Source organism: Macrobrachium nipponense, chromosome 8 (assembly GCF_015104395.2).
Source record: "Macrobrachium nipponense isolate FS-2020 chromosome 8, ASM1510439v2, whole genome shotgun sequence".
Lineage (NCBI taxonomy): Eukaryota > Metazoa > Arthropoda > Malacostraca > Decapoda > Palaemonidae > Macrobrachium > Macrobrachium nipponense.
This window is the reverse complement of record NC_087203.1, coordinates 12,733,367-12,755,808: the sequence shown is the minus strand read 5'-3', so window position 1 is coordinate 12,755,808 and position 22,442 is coordinate 12,733,367. Positions and strand designations below refer to the sequence as shown.

The 22,442-nt window shown below is 39.1% G+C and overlaps 1 protein-coding gene across 1 annotated transcript; it reads left to right on the top strand.

Annotated features, from left to right (window-relative positions):
- Nucleotides 1-1,492: 1,492 nt before the first annotated feature.
- Nucleotides 1,493-21,055, top strand: LOC135223008 (uncharacterized). The gene is made up of 2 exons (XM_064261515.1): nt 1,493-1,561; nt 20,027-21,055. Exons 1-2 carry the CDS (start codon nt 1,493-1,495, stop codon nt 21,053-21,055), a joined length of 1,098 nt encoding a protein of 365 aa, XP_064117585.1.
- Nucleotides 21,056-22,442: the final 1,387 nt, after the last annotated feature.

The window sequence follows — 22,442 nt, the reverse complement described above, 5'->3', positions numbered from 1 at the left end:
TATATACCGGCAGAAAGATGCGGTCGTACTACTTTGAAAGCACCTTTGACCTCTTGTTTTTCTTGGTTTGATTGTTAACGTTTCATGATTTATTCTCCCTATTTCTCTTTCATGTACTATCTACGTTACGTTCCTTGGAGGTTCATTTGCAAGTCATTGGACTTTTATTCATATTCCGTGCAATGTCTACACTTAATAAGAAATAATAAAATAATAACAGTAGGATTTAAATATAATTTGTGTAAGCAACGATTTTTTATTGTAAAAAGTACATATGCTGACAATGGTTGTACCTAGGCCCAAGCTTCGGACGGCATGGAAAACGTCCAAGGGGTTGGGAATTTCCTTCGGGAGTATTAATAATAACGTTACATATTACAGGCCGAATGAGGCCTTTTAGATTTTGAACCTTGTTTCTTACATCAGCAGTAAACTATCAACGAGATAAAGAAACCGCAATATTCTAGTTATGTCAGGACGCAAACCCAGAGGGGGAAAAATGGTTATCAGTTTTACCGAGTGTTAGGAAGCTGTGATGGCGTAACTTCGACTTGAGCCAGCAATGATATGACCTTGACTGAGGGCGTGGTTAACACTTAGAATGTTTGAATTTGCCCATCAGGTAGTTGCTCTACCCGTGTTGTGGATTCGTTTGAATAGAAAGTATTGTGATTTGTCAGGGTACAGAACTTCTTTTCACATTCGACAAGTCATACCTATATTTCTAATTCATTTCCATTGTTTTTAGTAATAAGTACTGCTGTGCATTGTCACTGTGGTTTTTACCAGGATGCGCGACTTGAGTACATATTATGATAGTAAATGAGACTATTTCTATTTCAGTGGATTTTGTTTACCTTTTTTGGGGGTCCCAGCCATCTGTATGACTACTGTTTTATGAAATTACTCCTTATACCTTGGGGAGCCTACGTCAGTTTAATATGCTCGTGTCTTATTCCGTATAGACTGAGTAGTCAGTATTGGTTATATATGCTGGTTAATATGCATAAATGTAGTAGAGGAATTACGCATGAATTTGAACGCAGCAATACTTTTGAGCCATCTGTTTGATATTTGATGTCTAAATTAAATTTCTCTTAACGAAAAATGTGCGATCATTTTTTCTTGTTTGAGTTTCCTTACGTCATTACTGATCTAAATTGCTTCATGGTATCAGAACCTGAGTGTCTGCCCTCTTAAAATACCATACATTTATTCGTTCTATGCAGAATTGCAAGTGGGTTTAGTTTCTTGCTCCTCACTGTTTGTGACCGTTTTTAATTGAGAAATCATTTGCTGTGGAAATTTTTTTCTTATCTCGATCATGCTTTGTTCCGTCAGCTATAGTAAAAAAAAAAAAAAAAAAAAAAAAAAAAAAAAGAGCAATAAGCCACAACTAAATTGTCAAGAGCTAGACTTCGATAAGATACCTTGATTTCCACATTCATCAACACCAAAGTCGAAGCAAATCGAAGATGATCTTCGAGGAGACATGCCTCGACGCGACCAGCTCAGCAGCTCTGCGGTGGAGTTGTGTAGCTCAGAGTCTGGTGTAGCGTACGTGAGATGGGCGTATCACGTGGCCTGAATGGTGCACAGCAGCGGGTATGCAGAGAACCACCACGTGGTCAGGCCCTGACGGACTGATGTTTTCGTTGCAGCATTTCCAGAACAGTAGTTTTTATTCCTAGCTCTCTCTCTCTCTCTCTCTCTCTCTCTCTCTCTCTCTATAGGGGGGTGCCATTGTTGTTGCCTTCTTATTTTTGGATGCTTTCGGGCTTGTACCTAGACCTCCCTTCCTGTTGTAAAGTGAACTTTGGTGTTGAGTGATATGAGTGACATGCCTGTCAGGTGACAGATAGTTATGGATAAACATGGACCGGTCATGTCTGCTCAGTAATTATACTTCAAGGTTGGCGTTTTTGTCAGGTTGCGCCCCCCCCCCCCCCCCCCCCCCCCCCCCCCCCCCCCCCCCCGCCCACATTCGAATTCTGTCGCTTTCTGTGTCCGAAGCTACTTCTAGAGAGAGAAAGTTGGGAGCCTTTTCTTTTTGTCCAGAATGACAAATGCTTTCATATATGGAATCTGGGTATTGTGTTTTTGTGTCCTTAGAGAGGTTCGCCATAACGAAAAGTGCCATGTACATCGACAGGAGAAATTTCTGGCAAAATTATTATTATTATTATTTTCGTGGAACGAGCCGGCAGAATTAAACTTGCTTTGCGAGCTTCCTCAAAATACTAGAATATTTAGGCATGTTTCCTTTGACTTCGATGTCAAAAATCTGTATGCTAGTAAAATCACATGTCAGCTGCTGCTCTCAGATGATATTCATATTCCATATTACAGTCATCAATATTTCCTATGCTGGAATGGTTGATTTTTAAGTTAGGGTATAATTTACTTTTGGGTGCCAAGACCCTATCGTCATTTAGTTGGCTGTCAACTTTTCCCTGTTTCATTCTGGCTTACTCTAGATTTTTGTCGTGCCCCTCCCCTCCCCTCCCCTCTCCTTTTATCCAACTACTGATGCAGAAGATTTAAGTATCGCTGGTATGTGGTACTATTATTCAAGTTTGTAATAAGTACATTAGTTTAGTTTAGAAAGTGGCGTTAACCCTCCATGTCGTTCAGTGAGACCTGAGGTGTGCCAAAACTTTGACAAAGGTTTTATGTAAATGACTGATTCAGATTTACCTCTTGTTAAGCGTCCCAACTGCTGACGTCATCATCTCCATATTTAGTCATGGGAGGCAATGAACGCTATGCAAAACTGGTTCTCGAGAATTTCGTGTCGTTTCTTTGGCCTCTATTTTCTAATTGGATAATCTTATCAAGCTACTCTGCTCCGATTCTGAAGATGCTTACTCAGAGAAGATTTGCAGTAGAGGGAGATTTTTGTTGTTGTAATTTTCTAGGTCTGTCGAACTTGCAGAAAAGGAAACAAGGCAGAAGGTGAGAGAAAATAACGAAGAAAATTTAAAAAGGCATTAACCGAAAACAGTCCTTTGTGTATGATGATAAATATATATATATCTATATATATATAGATATATATATTATATATATATATATATATTATATATATATATATATATATATATAAGATATATAAATGGAGAGAGAGAGAGAGAGAGAGAGAGAGAGAGAGAGAGAGAGAGAGAGAGATCAGTGCTTCTTTAAAGTGTGTACTGTCATATAATTAAAAGCGGGAGGGCTTGAACAACGTGATAACCGCTTCATCTTTCAGCAGAGTATATTCTCGCAGGAGAATAGTATACTGTAACTTTTCTCAAAAAAGAGGTTAAGGTTAATCAGTTTCATTTAATGAGCTAGAACTTCAAAAGTAAAAGCGAAAACAATGCATTGCTAGCCTAAATCAGTTCTCCTATTTTGTAATTGACCTACATTTTTGCGTATTTTATTATTTGTTAATTTATTTTTACTTTTCTAATAACTGATCTGTTCTTCTATATTTCCTATTAACTTTTGTTACTTCTTTCAAATGATCACCATATACTTTGGATGTTGGAAGCTTAAATTTCCATTTAGTGGCCCCTGTGGGATTATTTCATATGGATAGGTTTCTTTCCCTGAATGATTATAATTAGTAATAATAATACTGGTGATAAAAATAATAAATGATTGTAAAAGAGGAAAATCAATTTCTCTCTCTCTCTCTCTCTCTCTCTCTCTCTCTCTCTCTCTCGTCTCTCTCTCTCTCTCTCTCTCTCTCTCTCTCTATATATATATATATATATATATATATATATATTATATATATATATATATATATATCTTAATCAGTCATAGCGATCTGAAAATGAGAAAAATCGTTGCAGTAAAAGTCTGACCACAGTTTTAACGTTTTACTATTGCGGTCCTTCATTGCTTGGACTCTGAATTAAAGTATAAGTTTGCGTTTCAGTATTGGTTAAAACGATGAAAATGATGCCAAACTTAAAATAAAAGTGATGTTTGAAGGGACCTGAATAAGTGTAGGCTGGATGGTTTCCCCTTAGTCTTCTTCCTTTCAGTGGTTTCCCTTAGTTTTCTTCCGTTCAGTGGTTTCCACTTAGTTTCTTCATTCAGTGGTTTCCCTTAGGCTTCTTTCTTTCAGTGGTTTCCCGTAGTCTTCTTCCTTTCAGGGTTTTCCCCTTAGTCCTCTTCTTCAGTGGTTTCCCTTAGTCTTCTTCCGTCAGTGGTTTTCCCCTTAGTCCTCTTTCTTTCAGTGGTTTCCCCTTAGTCTTCTTCCTTTCAGTGGTTTCCCCTTAGTCCTCTTCCTTTCAGTGGTTTCCCCTTAGTCCTCTTTCTTTCAGTGGTTTCCCCTTAGTCTTCTTTCTTTCAGTGGTTTCCCCTTAGTCCTCTTCCTTTCAGTGGTTTCCACGTAGTCTCTTCTTCCAGTGGTTTCCCTAGTCTCTTCCTTTCAGTGGTTTCCCCTGTCTTCTTACTTTCAGTGGTTTCACCTTAGTCTTTCTTCTTTTCAGATGGTTTCCCCTTAGTCCTCTTCCTTTTCAGTGGTTCCCCTTAGTCTTCTGTCTTTCAGTGTTTTTCCCCTTAGTCCTCTTCTTTCAGTGGTTTCCCCTAGTCTCTTCCTTTCAGTGGTTTTCCCCTGCCCCTTAGGTCCTCTTCTTTCAGTGGTTTTTCCCCTTAGTCTCTTCCCTTTCAGTGGTTTCCCCTATTCGTCTTCTTCATTTCAGTGTTTTCCCCTTAGTCTTCTTCCTTTTCAGTGGTTTCCCCCCTTAGTCGTCTTTCTTTTCAGTGGTTTTTCCCCTTATCTCTTCCCTTTCAGTGGTTTCCCCTTAGTGGTTTTTTTCCCCTTATCCCTCTTTCCTTTCAGTGGGTTTTCCCCCTTAGGTTCTTCTTTCCTTTCAGTGGTTTTCCGTTTCTCCCTTATTTCTTTCCTTTCAGTGGTTTCTTAGTCTTCTTTCCCTTTCAGTGGTTTCCCCTTAGTCCCCTCTTCCTTTTAGTTTGGTTTCCCCTTTTAGTCCTTCTTTTCTTTCGGTGGTTTTCCCTTAGTCCCTTCTTTCCTTTCAGTGGTTTTCCCCTTTATCTTTTCTTTCGTTCAGTGGTTTCCCTTAGTTTCTTTCCTTTCAGTGGTTTTTCCCCTTAGTCCTTCTTCCTTTCAGTGGTTTCCCCTTAGTCCTTTTCCTTTCCAGTGGTTTTCCCCAAGGGGTCTTCTTTCCTTTCCGTGGGTTTCTTCCCCTTTAGTCCCTTCTTCCTTTCAGTGGTTTTCCCCTTAGTTCCTTTTCCTTTCAGTGGTTTCCCCCCCCCTTTCCTCTTTCTTTCCAGTGGGCCCCTTAGTTTCCTTTCTTTTTCAAGTGGTTTTCCCTTAGTCCTCTTCTTTCAAGTGGTTTCCCCTTAAGTCTTCTTCCTTTCAGTGGTTTCCCCTTAGTCCTCTTCCTTTGTTTTCCCCAGTGGTTTTCCGTTTTCCCCTTAGTCTTCTTTCCTTTCCTTTGGTTTTTTTTCCCCTTATCCTCTTTCCTTTCAGTGGGTTTCCCCCCTTAGTCTTCTTTTTTTCAGTGGTTTCCCCTTAGTTCCCCTTTTTCTTTCAGTGGTTTCCCCTTAGTCCTTCTTCCTTTCAGTGGTTTCCGCCTTAGTCTTCTTCCTTTCAGTGGTTTCCCCTATAGTCTTCTTTCTTTCAGTGGTTTTTCCCTTAGTCTTCTTCCTTTCAGTGGTTTTCCCCTTAGTCTTCTTCTTTTCAGTGGTTTCCCCTTAGTCCTCTTCCTTATAAAAGATTGGTTTCTTCCCACTTTTAGTCTTTCCTACATCATATTGACTTCCATCGAGAGGTATTCCTCACTTTGCTGTCATTACCGCTTTCACGTGGTTCTCCTCACTTCGGTTTATAGTCTTCTTGTCGACTGGTCAGTGGCTCCTTCTCCTCTTAGACATATCTGCGCAGTCTAGTCAGTCGGTTTCTCCCTGATATCAGTTCCTCTCTCCACTTTTCACAGTCGGTTTTCCACGGTAATACGCTATATATATATATGGCAGCGTGTTTTCCTCATGTATTGATTCCGTGTATTTACGTTTCAGCTCGGTCGTTCTCCGTCCTCTTAGCTTCGGCTTCAGCTCCCTTATCAATGTTCGCGCTCTCTCGCCAGGGCAAGCATGTGGAGGGTGACTAGGAACTCTCTCACTCCTTCGGTTAAAGAGCATTTGGCATGGAGTGAAGGTCGCCACCGCTCTCAGATTTTCCTTACGTTTTACTTAAGTTGTTCCCCTTGGAGGAATCAACTTTCTCGTGGTTTCAGTGAGTATTCACCCTTAGTCCTCTTTCTTTCAAGTTAGGGTTCCCCTTAGATCACTCTTCCCTTTCAGTGGTTTTCCCTTAGTCTTCCCTTTCAGTGGTTTCCCTTAGTCCTCTCCTTTCAGTGGTTTTCCCCTATGTCCTCTTACTTTCTTAAGGGTTTCCCCTTAGTCTCTTTCTTTTCAAGTGGTCTTCCACCTTAGTCCTCTTCTTTCAGTGGTTTTCCCTTAAGTCCTCTTTCTTTCAGTGGTTTACCCCTTTAGTCCTCTTTCTTTCAGTTGGTTTCCACCCTTAGTCCCCTCTTTCTTTCAGATGGATTCTACCCTCTCTAGTCCTTACTTCCATATGTACAGTGGGCTGTTACCTTAGTTTCTTTCCTTTCAGTGGTTTAGCCGATCTAGTCCTAGTCCCATTTTTCAATGTTGTTCTCTCCTCCTTAAAGTCCCCTACGCTTTCTTTCATGTTTGTCTTACGCCCTTAGTCGCCTCTTTCTTTCAGTGGTTCCCTTAGTCCCTCTTTTCTTTCAAGTGGCTTTTCTAACGGTTATTAGGCACCCTCTCCTGTGTCCAGATGGTTTCCACTTCTTGGGTCATTTCTCTTCCTTTCAGTGTGTTGTCTTCCCTCTTCACGCTCTATTCCCTTCCTTCAGTCGTTTAGTCTTCTTCATTTCGTGGTTTCTCCTTAGTCTTCTTTCTTTCAGTGGTTTCCCCTTAGTCCTTCTTCCTTTCAGTGGTTTCCCCTTAGTCCTCTTTCTTTCAGTGGTTTCCCCTTAGTCTTCTTCCTTTCAGTGGTTTCCCCTTAGTCCTTTTCCTTTCAGTGGTTTCCCCTTAGTCTTCTTCCTTTCAGTGGTTTCTCCTTAGTCCTCTTTCTTTCAGTGGTTTCCCCTTAGTCTTCTTTCTTTCAGTGGTTTCCCCTTAGTCTTCTTTCTTTCAGTGGTTTCCCCTTAGTCTTTCTTCCTTTTCAGTGGTTTCCCATTCCTTAGTCCCTTCTTCTTTCAGTGGTTTCCCCTAGTCCCTCTTCAGTGGGTTTCCCCTTAGTCCTCTTTCTTTCAGTGGTTTCCCCTTAGTCCTCTTTCCCTTTCAGTGGTTTCCCCTTAGTCTTCTTCCTTTCAGTGGTTTCCCCTTAGTCTTCTTCCTTTCAGTGGTTCCTCCCTTAGTTCTTTTCTTTCAGTGGTTTCCCCTTAGTCCTCTTTCCCTTTCCAGTGGTTTCCCCTTAGTCCTCTTCCTTTCAGTGGTTTCCCCTTAGTCTTCTTTCTTTCAGTGGTTTCCCCTTAGTGTTCTTTCTTTCAGTGGTTTCCCCTTAGTCCTCCCCTTTTCCAGGTGGTCCCCTTATTCCTTTTCCTTTTCAGTGGTTTCCCCTTGGTCCTCCTTTCCTTTCAGGGGTTGGTTTGACCCCTTTAGTTTCCTTCCTTGCAAGTGGTTTCCCCTTAGTCCTTTCCTTTCCATGGTTTCTCCAGTTGTTTTCTTTCCTTTTCATTGGTTTCCCCTTAGTCTTCTTCCTTTCAGTGGTTTCCCCTTAGTCTTCTTCCTTTCAGTGGTTTCCCCTTAGTCTTCTTCCTTTCAGTGGTTTCCCCTTAGTCCTCTTCCTTTCAGTGGTTTCCCCTTAGTCCTCTTCCTTTCAGTGGTTTTTTTCCCTTAATCCGCTTCCTTTCAGGTTTGGTTTCCACCTTTAGTTCCTCTTCTTTCGAGTAGTTTTCCCGCCCTTAGGTTCCTCTTTCTTTTTCAGTGGTTTCCCCTTATGTCCCTGCTTCCCTTTTCAGTGTTTTCCCCTTAGTCTTCTTTCATTTCAGGTTTGGTTTCCCCCTTATTCTTCTTCCTTTCAGTGGTTTCTCCTTAGTGTGTCCTTTTCTTTCAGTGGTTTTCCCCTTCCTAGTCCCCTCTCCCTTTCAGTTGGTTTCCCCGTTAGTCCTTCTTCCTTTCGTTGGTTTCCCCTTAGTTCTTCTTCCTTTCAGGTTTTGTTGTCCCCACCTTGGGTTCTTTCTTTCAGTGGTTTCCCCTTAGGCCTCCCTTTTCCCTTTCGTGGTTTCCCCCTTAGTCCTCTTCCCTTTCAGGTTTAGTTTCCCCTTAGCCTCCTTTCTTTTCGGTTTGGTTTCCCCTTAGTCCTCTCCTTTCAGTTTGGTTTTCCCCTTAGTCCTTCTTCCCTTTCAGTGGTTTCTCCTTTAGTGTTCGTTCTTTTCAGTGTTCCCCTTACTTCTTCCCTTTCAGTGTTTCCCCTTAGTCCTTTTTCCTTTCGTGGTTTCCCCTTAGTCTCTTCCTTTCAGTGGTTTCTCCTTAGTCCTCTTTCTTTCAGTGGTTTCCCCTTAGTCTTCTTCCTTTCAGTGGTTTTTCCCCTTAGTCCTCTTTCTTTCAGTGGTTCCCCTTAGTCTTCTTTCTTTCAGTGGTTTCCCCTTAGTCCTCTTTCTTTCAGTGGTTTCCCCTTAGTCTTCTTCCTTTCAGTGGTTTCCCCTTAGTCCTCTTTCTTTCAGTGGTTTCCCCTTAGTCTTCTTCCTTTCAGTGGTTTCCCCTTAGTCTTCTTCCTTTCAGTGGTTTCCCTTAGCATCCTCTTCCTTTCATGGTTTCCTTCCCCTTAGTCCTCTTTCTTTCAGATGGTTTTCCCCTTAGTCCTCTTCCTTTCAGTGGTTTCCCCTTAGTCCTCTCCCTTTCAGTAGTTTCCCCTTAGTCCTCTTTCTTTCAGTGGTTTCCCCTTAGTCCTCTTCCTTTCAGTGGTTTCCCCTTAGTCCTCTCCTTTCAGTGGTTTCCCCTTAGTCCTCTTCCTTTCAGTAGTTTCCCCTTAGTCCTCTTTCTTTCAGTGGTTTCCCCCTTATCCCTCTTTCCTTTCAGTAGTTTTTCCCCTTAGTACCTCTTTCTTCAGTGGTTTTCCCCTTAGTTTTCTTTTCTTTCAGTGGTTTCCCCCTAGTCCTCTTCCTTTCAGTGGTTTTTCCTCCCTTAGTCCCTCTCCCTTTCAGTGGTTCCCTTAGCTTCATTACCTTTCAGTGGTTTCCCCTTGTCCTCCTCCCTTTCAGAGTGGTTTCTCCTCCCCTTAGTCCTCTTTCTTTCAGTGGTTTCCCCTTAGTCCTCTTCCTTTCAGTAGTTTCCCCTTAGTCCTCTTTCTTTCAGTGGTTTCCCCTTAGTCCTCTTTCTTTCAGTAGTTTCCCCTTAGTCCTCTTTCTTTCAGTAGTTTCCCCTTAGTCCTCTTTCTTTCAGTGGTTTCCCCCTTATCCTCTTTCCTTTCAGTATTTCCCCTTAATCCTCTTTCTTTCAGTATTTTCCACTTAGTCCCTCTTCCTTTCAGTGGTTTCCCCTTAGTCCTCTTCCTTTCAGTGGTTTCCCCTTAGTCCTCTCCCTTTCAGTGGTTTCCCCTTAGTCTTCTTCCTTTCAGTGGTTTCCCCTTAGTCCTCTCCCTTTCAGTGGTTTCCCCTTAGTCCTCTTTCTTTCAGTGGTTTCCCCTTAGTCCTCTCCCTTTCAGTAGTTTCCCCTTAGTCCTCTTTCTTTCAGTGGTTTCCCTTAGGTCCTCTTTCCTTTCAGTAGTTTCCCAGTTGCCCTTCTTTCTTTCAGTCCCCTAGTCTCTTCTTTCAGTGGTTTCTTCTTAGTCCTCTTCCTTTTCAGTGGTTTCCCTCTTAGTCCTTCTCCCTTCAGTGGTTTCTTAGTCTTCTTTCTTTCAGTGGTTTCCCCTTAGTCCTCTCCTTTCAGTGGTTTCCCCTTAGTCCTCTTTCTTTCAGTGGTTTCCCCTTAGTCCTCTTTCTCAGTAGTCCCACCTAGTCCCCTTCTTTCTTTCAGTGGTTTCCCCTTAGTCCTCTTCCTTTCAGTAGTCCCTTTACTTTTCTCTTCCAGTGGTTTCCCTTAGTCCTTCTCCCTTTCAGTGTTTTCCCCTTAGTCCCTTCTTCAGTGGTTTCCCCTTAGTCCTCTCCCTTTCAGTGGTTTCCCCTTAGTCTTCTTCCTTTCAGTGGTTTCCCCTTAGTCCTATCCCTTTCAATGGTTTCCCCTTAGTCTTCTTTCTTTCAGTGGTTTCCCCCTTCATTCTCTCCCTTTCAGTGGTTTCCCCCTTCATTCTCTCCCTATCAGTGGTTTTCCCTTAGTCCTCTCCCGCTGATAATCTTCCTTTAATCCTCTTAAGCGTTGGTTGAAAGAAAACTTTGTCGTAGACATCTGAATCCTATAGCAGCAACTGCCAGTACAAGAGTCAAATGATGGAATCGGTCTTGATTAAACAGAGGCAGGTAATGAACTTCTCAAAGGGCGCATGGGATTCAGATGTCATCGACAAAGTTTTCATTCAACCAACGCTTAAGAGGATTAAAAAGAATATTATCAGCGGGAGTGACCTAAATTGCTTTACCTGTGGATGGACCTGTTGGTATAAATACCACCTTTTCTGTAACTTTTCTCATTGATCTACCTGAAGAGGGTGACAGTCTCTGAAATATAGTATTTTTCTCTGTATATGTTGTTGTTTTGATGGGCTCCTTTTATCATATATATATATATATATATATATATATATATATATATATATATATATATATATATATATAAAGATAAATGCCACGAAGGAAAAATAAACGAAGGAGTCTGCAAGATCTTTCGACTTTAAAAGTCCTTTACTGAGCAGTAAAGGACTTTTAAAATCGAAAGATCTTGCAGACTCCTTCGTTTATTTTTCCTTCGTGGCATTTATCTTTATTTATGGATTTATCACGTTCCTAACTTTCGTGATTCAGTTATACATATATATATATATATATATATATATATATATATATATATATATATATATATATATATATATATATATATATATATATATATATATATATATATATATATATATATATATATATATATATGTGTGTGTGTGTGTGTGTGTGCGGGTTAGTTTTGGATGAAGGTATATTAATAAAATCTTATAATTTGCTGTAAAGGTCCACCACGACTCACACACGTAAGGTTATGGGGTAAGAATGGAGCATTTTTGACTTACCTTGCGTTAGAAAACTGGTTAATTAGGTAAGGTCGCCAGGAAACCAGCCATTTAGATTTAAATTAAGTTTATTTACACAAAAGTATACAGCCTTAAGGCAAACTGAACGGCAGATAAGCTCGTGGAGAGGGCACAAAATACTGTGTTAAATTATTCTATTATTCACAATAACATGAGAGATGGGCCGAATTTACGATCTATGCAAGGTTGGTTGCCGATTATTGATTATATCTTCTATGGTAAGTGGGCGCTGGCAAGGAGGCAGGTGCACGGAATTCAAGGCAGTCGGAATCTGGAAAGGCATTCCAGGTTACCATCAAACATAAAACAAAGACTTCTCTCACAAAACTTTTATGACTATTGTACTATGGAGGGAATTTATCCTTAAACACATTGCTGGTAATATGGGAAAAAATCTAATGTTATGTTGAATAGCTCAATTAATAGCTTTGAGCAAGTCACAAGGAAAACACGTAATGCTAGGAATGAGACAAATAGCGTTCGTAGAGAGAAAAGGGAAATTTGAATAATGAAAATAGTTTTTTTTTTTTTTTTTTTTTTTGTCTTGGAGAGATAGGGGCTGGTTGAATTTGCAACTTCTAGACGTACCTTAGATTGTGTGTGATATGTAGCTTGATATATGATGCGGACTCCAACCAGCGACGAGGGACAAAGGGCTGAACGAGCCAGCAGCAGTCACGTCTGGCCGCTATAAGGACTAGGAGGGGTCTGAGGCCGACTTAGGGCCGGAATGGGTCATGTCAATTCTAGCATAGGGCATGGCATCGTCTGAAAAGGTGCAAAACAGCCAGCACAGGGTTGTGGGAGAATAGATCTTAAGCTAAGACTACCTAAAACCCAACCAGCAGCCCTTGTAACCCCTGTGACCTGCCCTTTTTACCCTGGGATAGGTCTTTAGTGTTTAATGGCTTATGCCCCCCCCCCCCACCCTACCTTTGGGGAAGAACGGAAATGCCCAGGTCTTACGATGTGGGGGGGGGGGGGGGGGGGGGGGGCGGTTTATAAATGGCTGCTGCTTTTAGCTAAAGTCAAATTTTAAATGCTGGCGAGGCGAGACGGGATTAAAAACGTAAAAAGAAAGATTCATGTCCTTAGTGAAGGAAGATACGAGAGAGAGAGAGAGAAACACTGGCCGGATTCAGTGAAGGAGGAAGGGTGACGAATGATATATTTATTTCATATATTTACTCAACCATATTTCAACATCCCTCAAGAAAAGAAAGGAATACTGTCATTGAAGTCGATTTTGAGAAAGCACATACCTCCATTCCCTCTTCCTGTCTTCTATAATGCTGTCCAACCTCTCTAACTATTACTTCTTAGTGCAACTGTGTGGTTCTATTCCAGTTTCACCTTCAGATCCTTGTACGTCTTCTCATTTATTTTCTGGAGCTCTTATCGCTGCTTTGAGCGCCGAATGGCCGAAAGTGCCCCAGCGCTTGGGTTTATAGCCTCAATTTCATGTCGCATGTGTTACCTTCATTCAGTAAAAAAAGGAAAACTAATAAGAATAAAAAAAAAATTGCTGAATGCATCCAGAGCTCATAAGAACGGCCAGCTTCACGTACAGCTTGAAACAGCAAAGGAGGTTGAGGGAACGAGGGGAAGAAGGGCGGGAGGGACTTGCGGGACCAGCAATAGGTAGGTACCTTTCCGATTAATAGCTTACAGAAAAGTGGAAACGGCAAAACGCAAGATCAGTATAACAAGTTCAAGCGCTGTTATAGAAAAGAAACAGAGGCGATAGAAATATTAAGTAATATGAAGTATCAGGTAAATAATAGTTAACACGGGAAACTTATTCAAGACCCAGAAAAAGAAGATCAGATATGCTCTCTATTGTAACTGGGTAACAATTACTGGAAGGAAATATCTACCGTGGTAAGAATAGAGAATAGAGTGACAGCCTCGATAGTGCTAGATGGCTAGAGTGAGGGCAACAAGCTTATTCATATCTGATTGGAGACGACGCTTAACGGAGAAAGCGTGCGAAATATGCGGACGAGAAATGGAAGATTCGAAACTGCGTACCTGCAGCGAATAGAAGGAATGTAGGAAGAACATACTTTTGTAGAGCTACCGAAACCTTATCAGTAATTAGGAAATATAATTTTAGTAGAGAGACAAATTACAAGAAAAGAAAGTCTAAGAAATACCGAGAAAAATGAAAAAGAAAATGAAAGACTAAGAAACGAATACTTGGGAGGTGCCGTTTTAAAGGCAAAACTTCTGATCTCAACTGCACCCTGGTCTTAAATTCTTAGTACTTTTTAATCTGTCAGCAATCTTCATTTTTGTATTTAGTAGTCGTTTCTCCGACCAATACTCGGCATGATGAACGCACAAGTTTTGAAAGTACCAGGGAGCATAGAGTATAACAACTCTGAGAGAGAGAGAGAGAGAGAGAGAGAGAGAGAGAGAGAGAGGAGAGGAGAGGGGGGGGGGGGTTTGGTCCGCCTATTTTACTGGAGAATCTGATGAACTTTAGGTGTCGGGGTAACTTTGTGTGCATGTGTATGTATGTATGTATGTATATATGTATGTGTTAGCTCTCCCTGCGTTAAAAACTCTGATCTCCCTGTGCGCCTTGTGTTTTTTATGTCAGGAACCAGATTTCTATATTTATCTGCCAACCTGTTGACTTTTTGCTGTCAGATCATTGTAACTTCGGAAGCTCGTCGGCATGTTATATAACCTTTATACTTAATGTATCCTGTTAAACATTCAGGTTTGGTATTGAATTCATTTCAACGATTCCTTTTTTCTATCCCATTTAAACCTGAAGCAATCACCACCAAAATGACTAAATTAAATCAATCATAATTGAAAGCTGAGAACTCTTCAAACACATGGTCAAGTTTTTTGAGAGGCGAGGATCATGATTATCCGGAGCCATTTCGTTTCGAAAAAATTCGTCCAGAAATTTATAAATGTTTATCCAGTTATTATGTTATGAAAACAACCCTCATTGTAACAGGTCCGTCGGCACTTTTTCTGTCCGCCCTCACTTCTTAAAAACTACTGAGGCTAGAGAGCTCAAAATTGGTATGTTGATCATCCACCCTCCAATCATCAAACATAACAAATTACAGCCCTCTAGCCTCAGTAATCTTTATATTTACATAAGGTTAAATGTAGCCATGATCGTGCGTCTGGCACCACTGTAGATGCCAACACAACAACACATGCCACCACCTGGCCGTGGCTGAAAGTTTCATGGGCAGCGGCCGAGAGTTTCATACATCATTATACGCTGTATTTAAAGTTCGATTGCGCATATAGGCATTGTCATAATTAAAAAGACGACCTTCCAAGGGATATTCAAATTAGATAAGCGATAATGCCGTATCTGTTACCACTCAAAAATTGTCAGCCAAAGGAGTCAGGAATGTCTGTTTCCTTTTCTGCGAGGTATTGATGTTTAATATTCTACTAGGTGGAAGGATTGATAGTCTAGGCACTCCTTGGAATAAATACTTATTTTTTTTTTATTAACTGTCAGCATAATTGAGTGTAGTGAAAAAGCGATTTTTTTTGTCATGTTCTTCATTAAATATACGTGCCACCCAGATTCTTCAAAATTTGTTCATACTTTATCTCATACTAACATAAACACGTTCACTCACTAAACTTCATAGTCAGAGGTAAGGATTTCATTTGATTTCGTTTTTATTGAAAATCAAGCTTCGTACCACGTGACAGGATACTGTATGATTCTTTGTCCGAGAAAAAAAAAATAAAATAAAAGCGTCAGAAACTGTCAGTCTCTGTCGCAGATAAAAATCCCTCTGTTTATCTGTCTTCAAAGTATTGGAAGCAAAGTCAAGATTTAGAGAGAAACTTACTTGAATAATCCCGAAGGGGGTGGCCATCATTGCATCTTACGCGGTGCACTGTCGGCACTACTTCAAGTTCTTTGCAGCGTCCCTTGGCATCTAGCTGTAACCCCTTTCGTTCCTTTTACTATACCTCCTTTCGTATGCTCTTTCTTCCATCTGACTTTTCCCCCTCTCCTAGCAATAGTTTCATTGCGCAACTGCTTTGAAGTTTTCCTCCTGTTACACTTTTAAAACCTTTACTCTCAAATTTCCTTTGAGCGTTGAATGACCTTAGGTTCCCAGCGCTTGACCTGTGGCCAAATCTTATATTCCAATTCGTTCCAATACTCCCACTATGAGTTTTAGTAGTTGTAGTACCGGGCTCAGATTGATACCGGCAAGGCCTCTAAGATTCCTCGGTTCCGCAACACATGCTTGCAGGCCAATGCTTTGTAACAACGCAAAGGGCATGTGTGAATTCAGTCGGGTCTTCTTCAGCTTCTGGTGTATGGGTCAAATATTCCACCATTTTAACTCTAATTTATGACCACACGATCATGTTGTGTGTTTCCTCTCCTCTGGTGTTATCGACCCATCCCTCCATTTAAATTCATTTTTCTCTTGATTTTCTGCCATGGATATGTATCATTAATAATAGTATGGGCCAGCTTACCATCATTGCCACTCACTAACTACAATACATGACTTAGTCAGCATCGTCAGCCTGTATTTTTCAGATTTTTTCTCATCACTTCTTACTTTTCCTTTAATTTAATTCTTTAGACAAGAGTACTTAGCACATATTACTTTGCGTCCTTCATCTCCTTTATGAATTCCCGTTAAAAGTATCCTTTAGCGTTTGTCTAATCGTTATTGTATCCCAGACCTCTTCCGCTATGCAAGGTTAGTTTGTGAGCCCCATATCCCAGTGCTGCTTTTCTATCAGATTGACTTGCATCCCTGATGTTACTCTAGCACTCTTGTTTTCTGCATCTCCTCAGATATGGTTTCTTGAGCTGCAAACCGTTTTGGACATTCTTTTACAAAAACCCTTTGATGTGCTGTGGTTAATCTAGATGTTCTGTCAGCTTTTTTTTGTTCAGTGATTTTAATTCCCTCTTTCGTGTGGTAGAGAAAAGCTGCTGACATCTGCTCCTCTAGTTCGTGACATTCCTGAGTCCATTCTTTCTTTCTCTGCTATAATGGCTGTGTTGTCTGTTCGGTTTCTATGACTGCCTTCTGGAGATGTCAACGGGTATTTATGGATATCCTTGTGATGAACAAGAGTCCATGTGTATTTATGGATATCCTTGTTATGAGATTTCTTTCAGCCCAAAAATGAATTACATCACACTTCCGTTTTCATACACTCGAAAGGCCCGTCCACAAAGCTCGACGAACTCTGTTCGATGTGACTTCAGAAGCCGAAGAGAAGTGGATTAGTTTCTAACTTTCTCGATTCTGACGTCACATCGAACAAAGTTCGTCGGGCAAAGCTCGACCATGTGGACGGGTCTTTAAACCTTCATTGCCCATAACATTCTCCATGACTTCATGGTTCATATCAGCTTTTGCATTCATATCGCCAGCAACAATTCACATAACTCTTTCTGTTATATTATGCAGTTCAATCGGAATACGCCGGAGGTAATGGCCATGTACTGCAGAAGATGATGAAATGGTGGTCTAAATGGTGTTGGAAGCGCCATGTAATATCCACATTTTCAGAAAAGTCCGTTGAGTTTTGAACGATCGAGCAGTTGTTAAGTAAAAAGAACGCAGGAAATAACGACAAGAAAATATATGGAAATAGGAACAAGAAGCTTAACCTACCACGTTCGAAAAAATTATAGCAGCGCTTTATTTTTCATATGTATATTACTTTCCATATGCATATTATCCTTGGAATAATTCATTCTTTTAAAAATTGTTCGTTACGGTTCATTTATTTCCTCACTGGGCTTATATGTTGTTCTCATTTTTAGTTTTTAATCATTAGTTTGTAGCTAGATGTCAAAGATACTTAGCCTGGCTGTAGTAGTACTGATAGAAAAGTGGCTAAGTTGTTACATCCATGATCTGGTGTATAAGGCATTCCTCTAAAGTAGAAAAAATATTACTTTGGAATGATGTTGAAAGGATTACTTGTGTAGAGTGCGAAGTGGAAACGAAAACTCTGGGTAGCTTTGGTCCTCTCTAGTCTATTAATCGTTACTTGGATATTTTTGTACACGGGCCATTGGAGCTTCCGTGGCGACTTTACACGCGCACCTTCGGGGATTTTAGAGGATCCAATGGCGTGTCCTGATTAAATTCACCTGGTTGTTTCAAAAGGTAGTGTGCAGTACTGATTCATGAATAGGGGTTTCTTACTATTCATTTTTTTGAGTACCAACTGGTCACATAAAAACTAATGTTTAATGGCAATATATAATGATCTTTATATTGTCTTTGCGTCCGTATAATCTATAGCATGAGCCTTTTCCCGTGTATATTGTGCCATTATACTAGGACTGTTTTGTGTAGTGACTTCGCTGCTCCAATTCCTCAATTGTGAGTGCGATTTTTCACGATATGGTATTGAAATGTTTTATACGTAGTGGCTTATTCAAGTCATATTAATCCCGCGATTGTTCTAAATTTTCCTGTTAAAAGCTGTATTTTTTAAAAATCACTAATTTACAGTCCAAACGATATGTTATAAAAAGAATTTTCCCTTTCAAAAATTACAAAATACTAGAGTTATTAGGTAATAAAAATCAGGTCAATATGGCAGTAAAAAAATTGCTTTTTTGCTACTTTCATATTTTCATGGGAAAGATATAAGAATACGATTTTTGTTACTCTACTTTCAGATTTTCATGGGAAAGATATAAGAATACGATTTTTGCTCCTCTACTTTCAGATTTTCATGGGAAAGATATAAGAATACGATTTTTGCTTGTGGTTTTTTGTTAAAGGCTAAAAATAAACTGTAAAACTATGCCACTATATAAAAGCAGTTACAGCTGGATGAAGAGTATATGTACATGGTTGGCTCAGTGAGCATTGCATCACCGATCCCAAATGCCAAAAGCCTAGAAACAAGTTGATGATATTTGGATGGCCTTGAAATCGCGAAGAGTTTGAAGTGTTGTTGTGTTTTTGGGAAGGAGGCCGCAGATTCTCAAGGAAGGAGTTAGGGTTAATGCCTTATCTTTCATTGACATCTGGTGACCTTTACAATCCTCTGATATTTATTGCCTGAAGCCATTTATGGTTATACTATTATTGAGCAGACTGGTAATGTAACTGAACTTTCAGTTCAGTTAAAGTGCGGTGATTCTCTTTCTTTTGAATATTTTTAACATTTGGGTTGTCAGTTTTATGCCTCTTTTGAGTTTTTTATGAACTTATTATTTATATAATTTGAAATAAGTTTATGATTGTGCTTTATAAAATGAAATTCGTTTGATGATTTAGTTGCCTGTAGTACAGTTGTTACATCCCTTGGAAATACTTCTCAAATGTTGAAAGCATTTATAATTAATATTGAAAAATATTAAAAAAAAACTCTAAAAGCAGGTAGAAATTAAATGATGAATTTGTAATTTACTATGGTTCAATGCCAAATAGTTAAGTATAGCGATTTGCGTGATTGTTTTTATTTCATTGTTATTCTTATTGTTGTTATTTAAGCACGTGGAGTTGCTTAGTAAGTTCGTAACTGACAGGCATGGGAAGGATAATAGGCAGCTGTGTCTTTGAGGAAGAAAACCACTCCCATAAGAAAACTTTTGTAGATCTTTGGTTTAAAAGAAAATATTGGTCTGTAAAATGTGAATGTGATGGCTGTTGAATTCCATAGTAAAGCAAAAATTTTTTTCTGAATGCTTACTTCATTTATGCTAGATTCAGGACTGTCTTTCATGCTTTTCCCAGCTGACTTTCATTTAACCTCCTCTTCAAATAGTTTATATTTCGTTTTTAAGTGCGGTTAATCGATGTATCTAAAAAAGGTGTGTTTATTTTCTATCCTCACCGTCACTCATTTATATAGATTTTTAAAGAGCTTGTCGTGCATATCCACATCTTATTGCCAGTTATTAGTGTCTGATGCGAATCTCATGATTGCAGTTATTAAAATATTCTTGTTTCTTTTGTTAATATTTCAAAAAGTTTTCTTCCATTTACTCAGTCTCTCGGAGCAATTATTGTCTGGTTCTTAAGTGCATGTTGTCCACGTTCTATGGTGGATATTTTAACGATGTGTTTGTGGATGTTTTATATTCATAAAAAGTTTTATATATTAAAATGTTAGAACATTTACATATTTTTGCCATTTCCTGAAGACGTATTTCTGACGCGAAACGGAAAGAGTTCTTACTTATATAAAGGTATACAAGGCTTCCAACAAGGCTGATTGAATATGACTAGTGAATTTCAGCTGTGTTGTAAATACTGTATTTAAATTTCTGAAAGAGAGGCTTAGAACTTTAGCTTCGTTGAGGACATGGACGCCTTTACTACACAACAAAGGTTTTTTTGTTTTGATAAAAATTATTGTGAAGAATCTACAAAGTCTGGTGTTGTTATGCTACTAGCCTATGCTTACCCTAGAACCTTCAGGTGTTTAAAGGCCCCATTTCTTTTGAAATCAAGAAGGGTAATAGGGATTTTGTTTCGTCTTTTCTGCTGTAGCCTAATCACGAATGGTTGAAAACTACTATCGTAAAACCATACTCGAATGGCAAGACTAGGTCAAATCTGGAAAGTTCGTGGTATATGAATTGTACTGAATTAGGTTTTGGAAAGAATTCCAATATAGATTTGACCCAGAATTTGTTATTTTCAACTAAAAAGTTGTCTATTCCATTTTCAGTACCAGAAGAAAACAGACAGATTTGTACCCATAGTGCATGTGGTATAGTTTTTAAGAGCGTTGCAAAATTTTCTGTATAATAAAGAAGTATGTTTAACTTTAACCCAACCCCACAAGAAAGGAGATTCTTTTCAAGCAAGTTTGGCCCAACCCCATAAGACAGAGGAGAATCCCTTTCAAGCAAGTTTGGCCCAACCCCACAAGACAGAGGAGAATCCCTCTCAAGCAAGTTTGGTCCAACCCCACAAGACAGAGGAGAATCCCTTTCAAGCAAGTTTGGCCCAACCCCACAAGAGAGGACAAGAGAGGAATCCCTTTTCAAGCAGAGGAGTCCCTTTCAACAAGTTTCCCAACCCCACAAGCAGAGGAGAATCCCCTTTTCAAGCAGTTGGTCCAACCCCACAAACAGAGGAGAATCCCTTTCAAGCAAGTTTGGCCCAACCCCACAAGACAGGAGGAGATCCCTCTCAAGCAAGTTTTGGTCCAACCCCACAAGACAGAGGAAATCCTTTCAAAGCAAGTTTGGCCCAACCCCACAAGACAGAGGAAATCCGCTTCAAGCAGTTTGCCCAACCCCCACAAGACAAGAGAGAATCCCTCTCACGCAAGTTTTGGCCCAAACCCCACAATAACAGAGGAGAATCCCTTTCAAGCAAGTTTGGCCCAACCCCACAAGACAGAGGAGAATCCCTTTCAAGCAAGTTTGGCCCAACCCACACAAGAGGAGGAAGAATCCCTCTTTCAAGCAATTTGCCACCCCCCCAAAGACAGAGGAGAATCCCTCAAGCAAGTTTGGCCCAACCCCACAAGACAGAGGAGAACCCTTTAAGCAAGTGGCAACCCACAAGACAGAGGAGAAATCCCTTTCAAGCAAGTTTGCCCAACCCCACAAGACAGGGAATCCCTTTGCAAGCAAGTTTGGCCCAACCCCACAAGACAGAGGAGAATCCCTTTCAAGCAAGTTTGGCCCAACCCCACAAGACAGAGGAGAATCCCTTTCAAGCAAGTTTGGCCCAACCCACAAGACAGAGGAGAATCCTTTCTTTGGCCCACCCCAGCAGTTTGGCACTTTCAAGCTTTGGACAGCTGTCGTCTATCATGTTTTCAAATATTTTTAGCAGGTATAAAGAAATGGTGGACCTTTGATATATCAAGATTGATGGTCAATGTAACTGCTGCTGCAACAGGAGTGAGTGACATACATACATACATACATACATACATACATACATACATACATATATATATATATATATATATTATATATATATATATATATATATATAATGAAGAACTTGATCACGAAGTATATAAAACGTGATGCTATGTATAAATAAAGGTTTTTTGCCACGAAGGAAAAAATGAAAAAGCGAGATAGCCGAGTACAGGACTGAAAGTACTCGGCTATCTCGCTTTTTCATTTTTTCCTTCGTGGCAAAAAAGCTTATATATATCTATATATATATATATATATATATATATATAATATATATATATATATATATATATATATCTAAATATAAATATCTATATATATATCATATATATATATATAGATATCTATATATATCTATTATCTATATATATATATAGTATATATATACATCCATATATTAATATATATATAGCCATATATATATATAATATAATATATATATACGTAATTGTATAAATAGTTATATATATATTATATAGAATCTTAATATATATATATATATATATAATATATATTATATATATATATCATATATATATATATATATATATATATATAGATATATAATATATTATAACTATATATATATATATATATATATATATATATATATATATATATATATGACTATATATATATATATATATATATATATATATGACCTTAAACACCTGCAAAATTCCGGAGCCAAGTTGGGAAGTCTCACTTCCTTTTCTTAATTACTAAAACAGATTAATACAATGATGCCGCCAGACTTCATAATGAAAAACATTCCTTTAGGCTCATTAGGGCGATCCCTCTTAGTCCAAGACCTAGGTCTGTGGCTTTCAGTTTCATGATACTTGGTCAGGCGAGATTATAGTATCACACGTTCCCGTTACCAGCCATCATAATTTCTTCATATTTCTTGCACTTGAATCTTTAGGCTTTGTGGCAACAAGCATATCCATAAAAAAAGCTATAAGAATTATAGAAGCTCAGACACTATATATATATATATATATATATATATATATATATATATATATATATATATATATATATATATATATATATATATCTATATATCTATATATCTAATGACCTGCCGCATGTTGATAGAAAAAAATGGCGGCGTTTGTAAAAACAAATGCCATGTTTTTAGGTTGACCATTTGAATGTAAATGGGGAATGCTAATCGTGGTGATTTAAAAACGAAAGCAATTTCAACTAAGAATGTATATGGCCGCCACTACCCATTTCTTGAATGGTCTTGCAGTAATGATGAATGATAAGTTAAAACCTCCACAATGATGTATATGATACTGTATATTTTTC

Excerpts from the sequence above, each read along its gene's own strand:
- LOC135223008 (XM_064261515.1), top strand. The coding sequence starts at position 1,493 with ATGCCTCGACGCGACCAGCTCAGCAGCTCTGCGGTGGAGTTGTGTAGC. Across the intron at positions 1,562-20,026 it reads CAGAGTCTGGTGTAGCGTAC|AAAGGAGATTCTTTTCAAGC; the intron begins GTGAGATGGGCG and ends CAACCCCACAAG.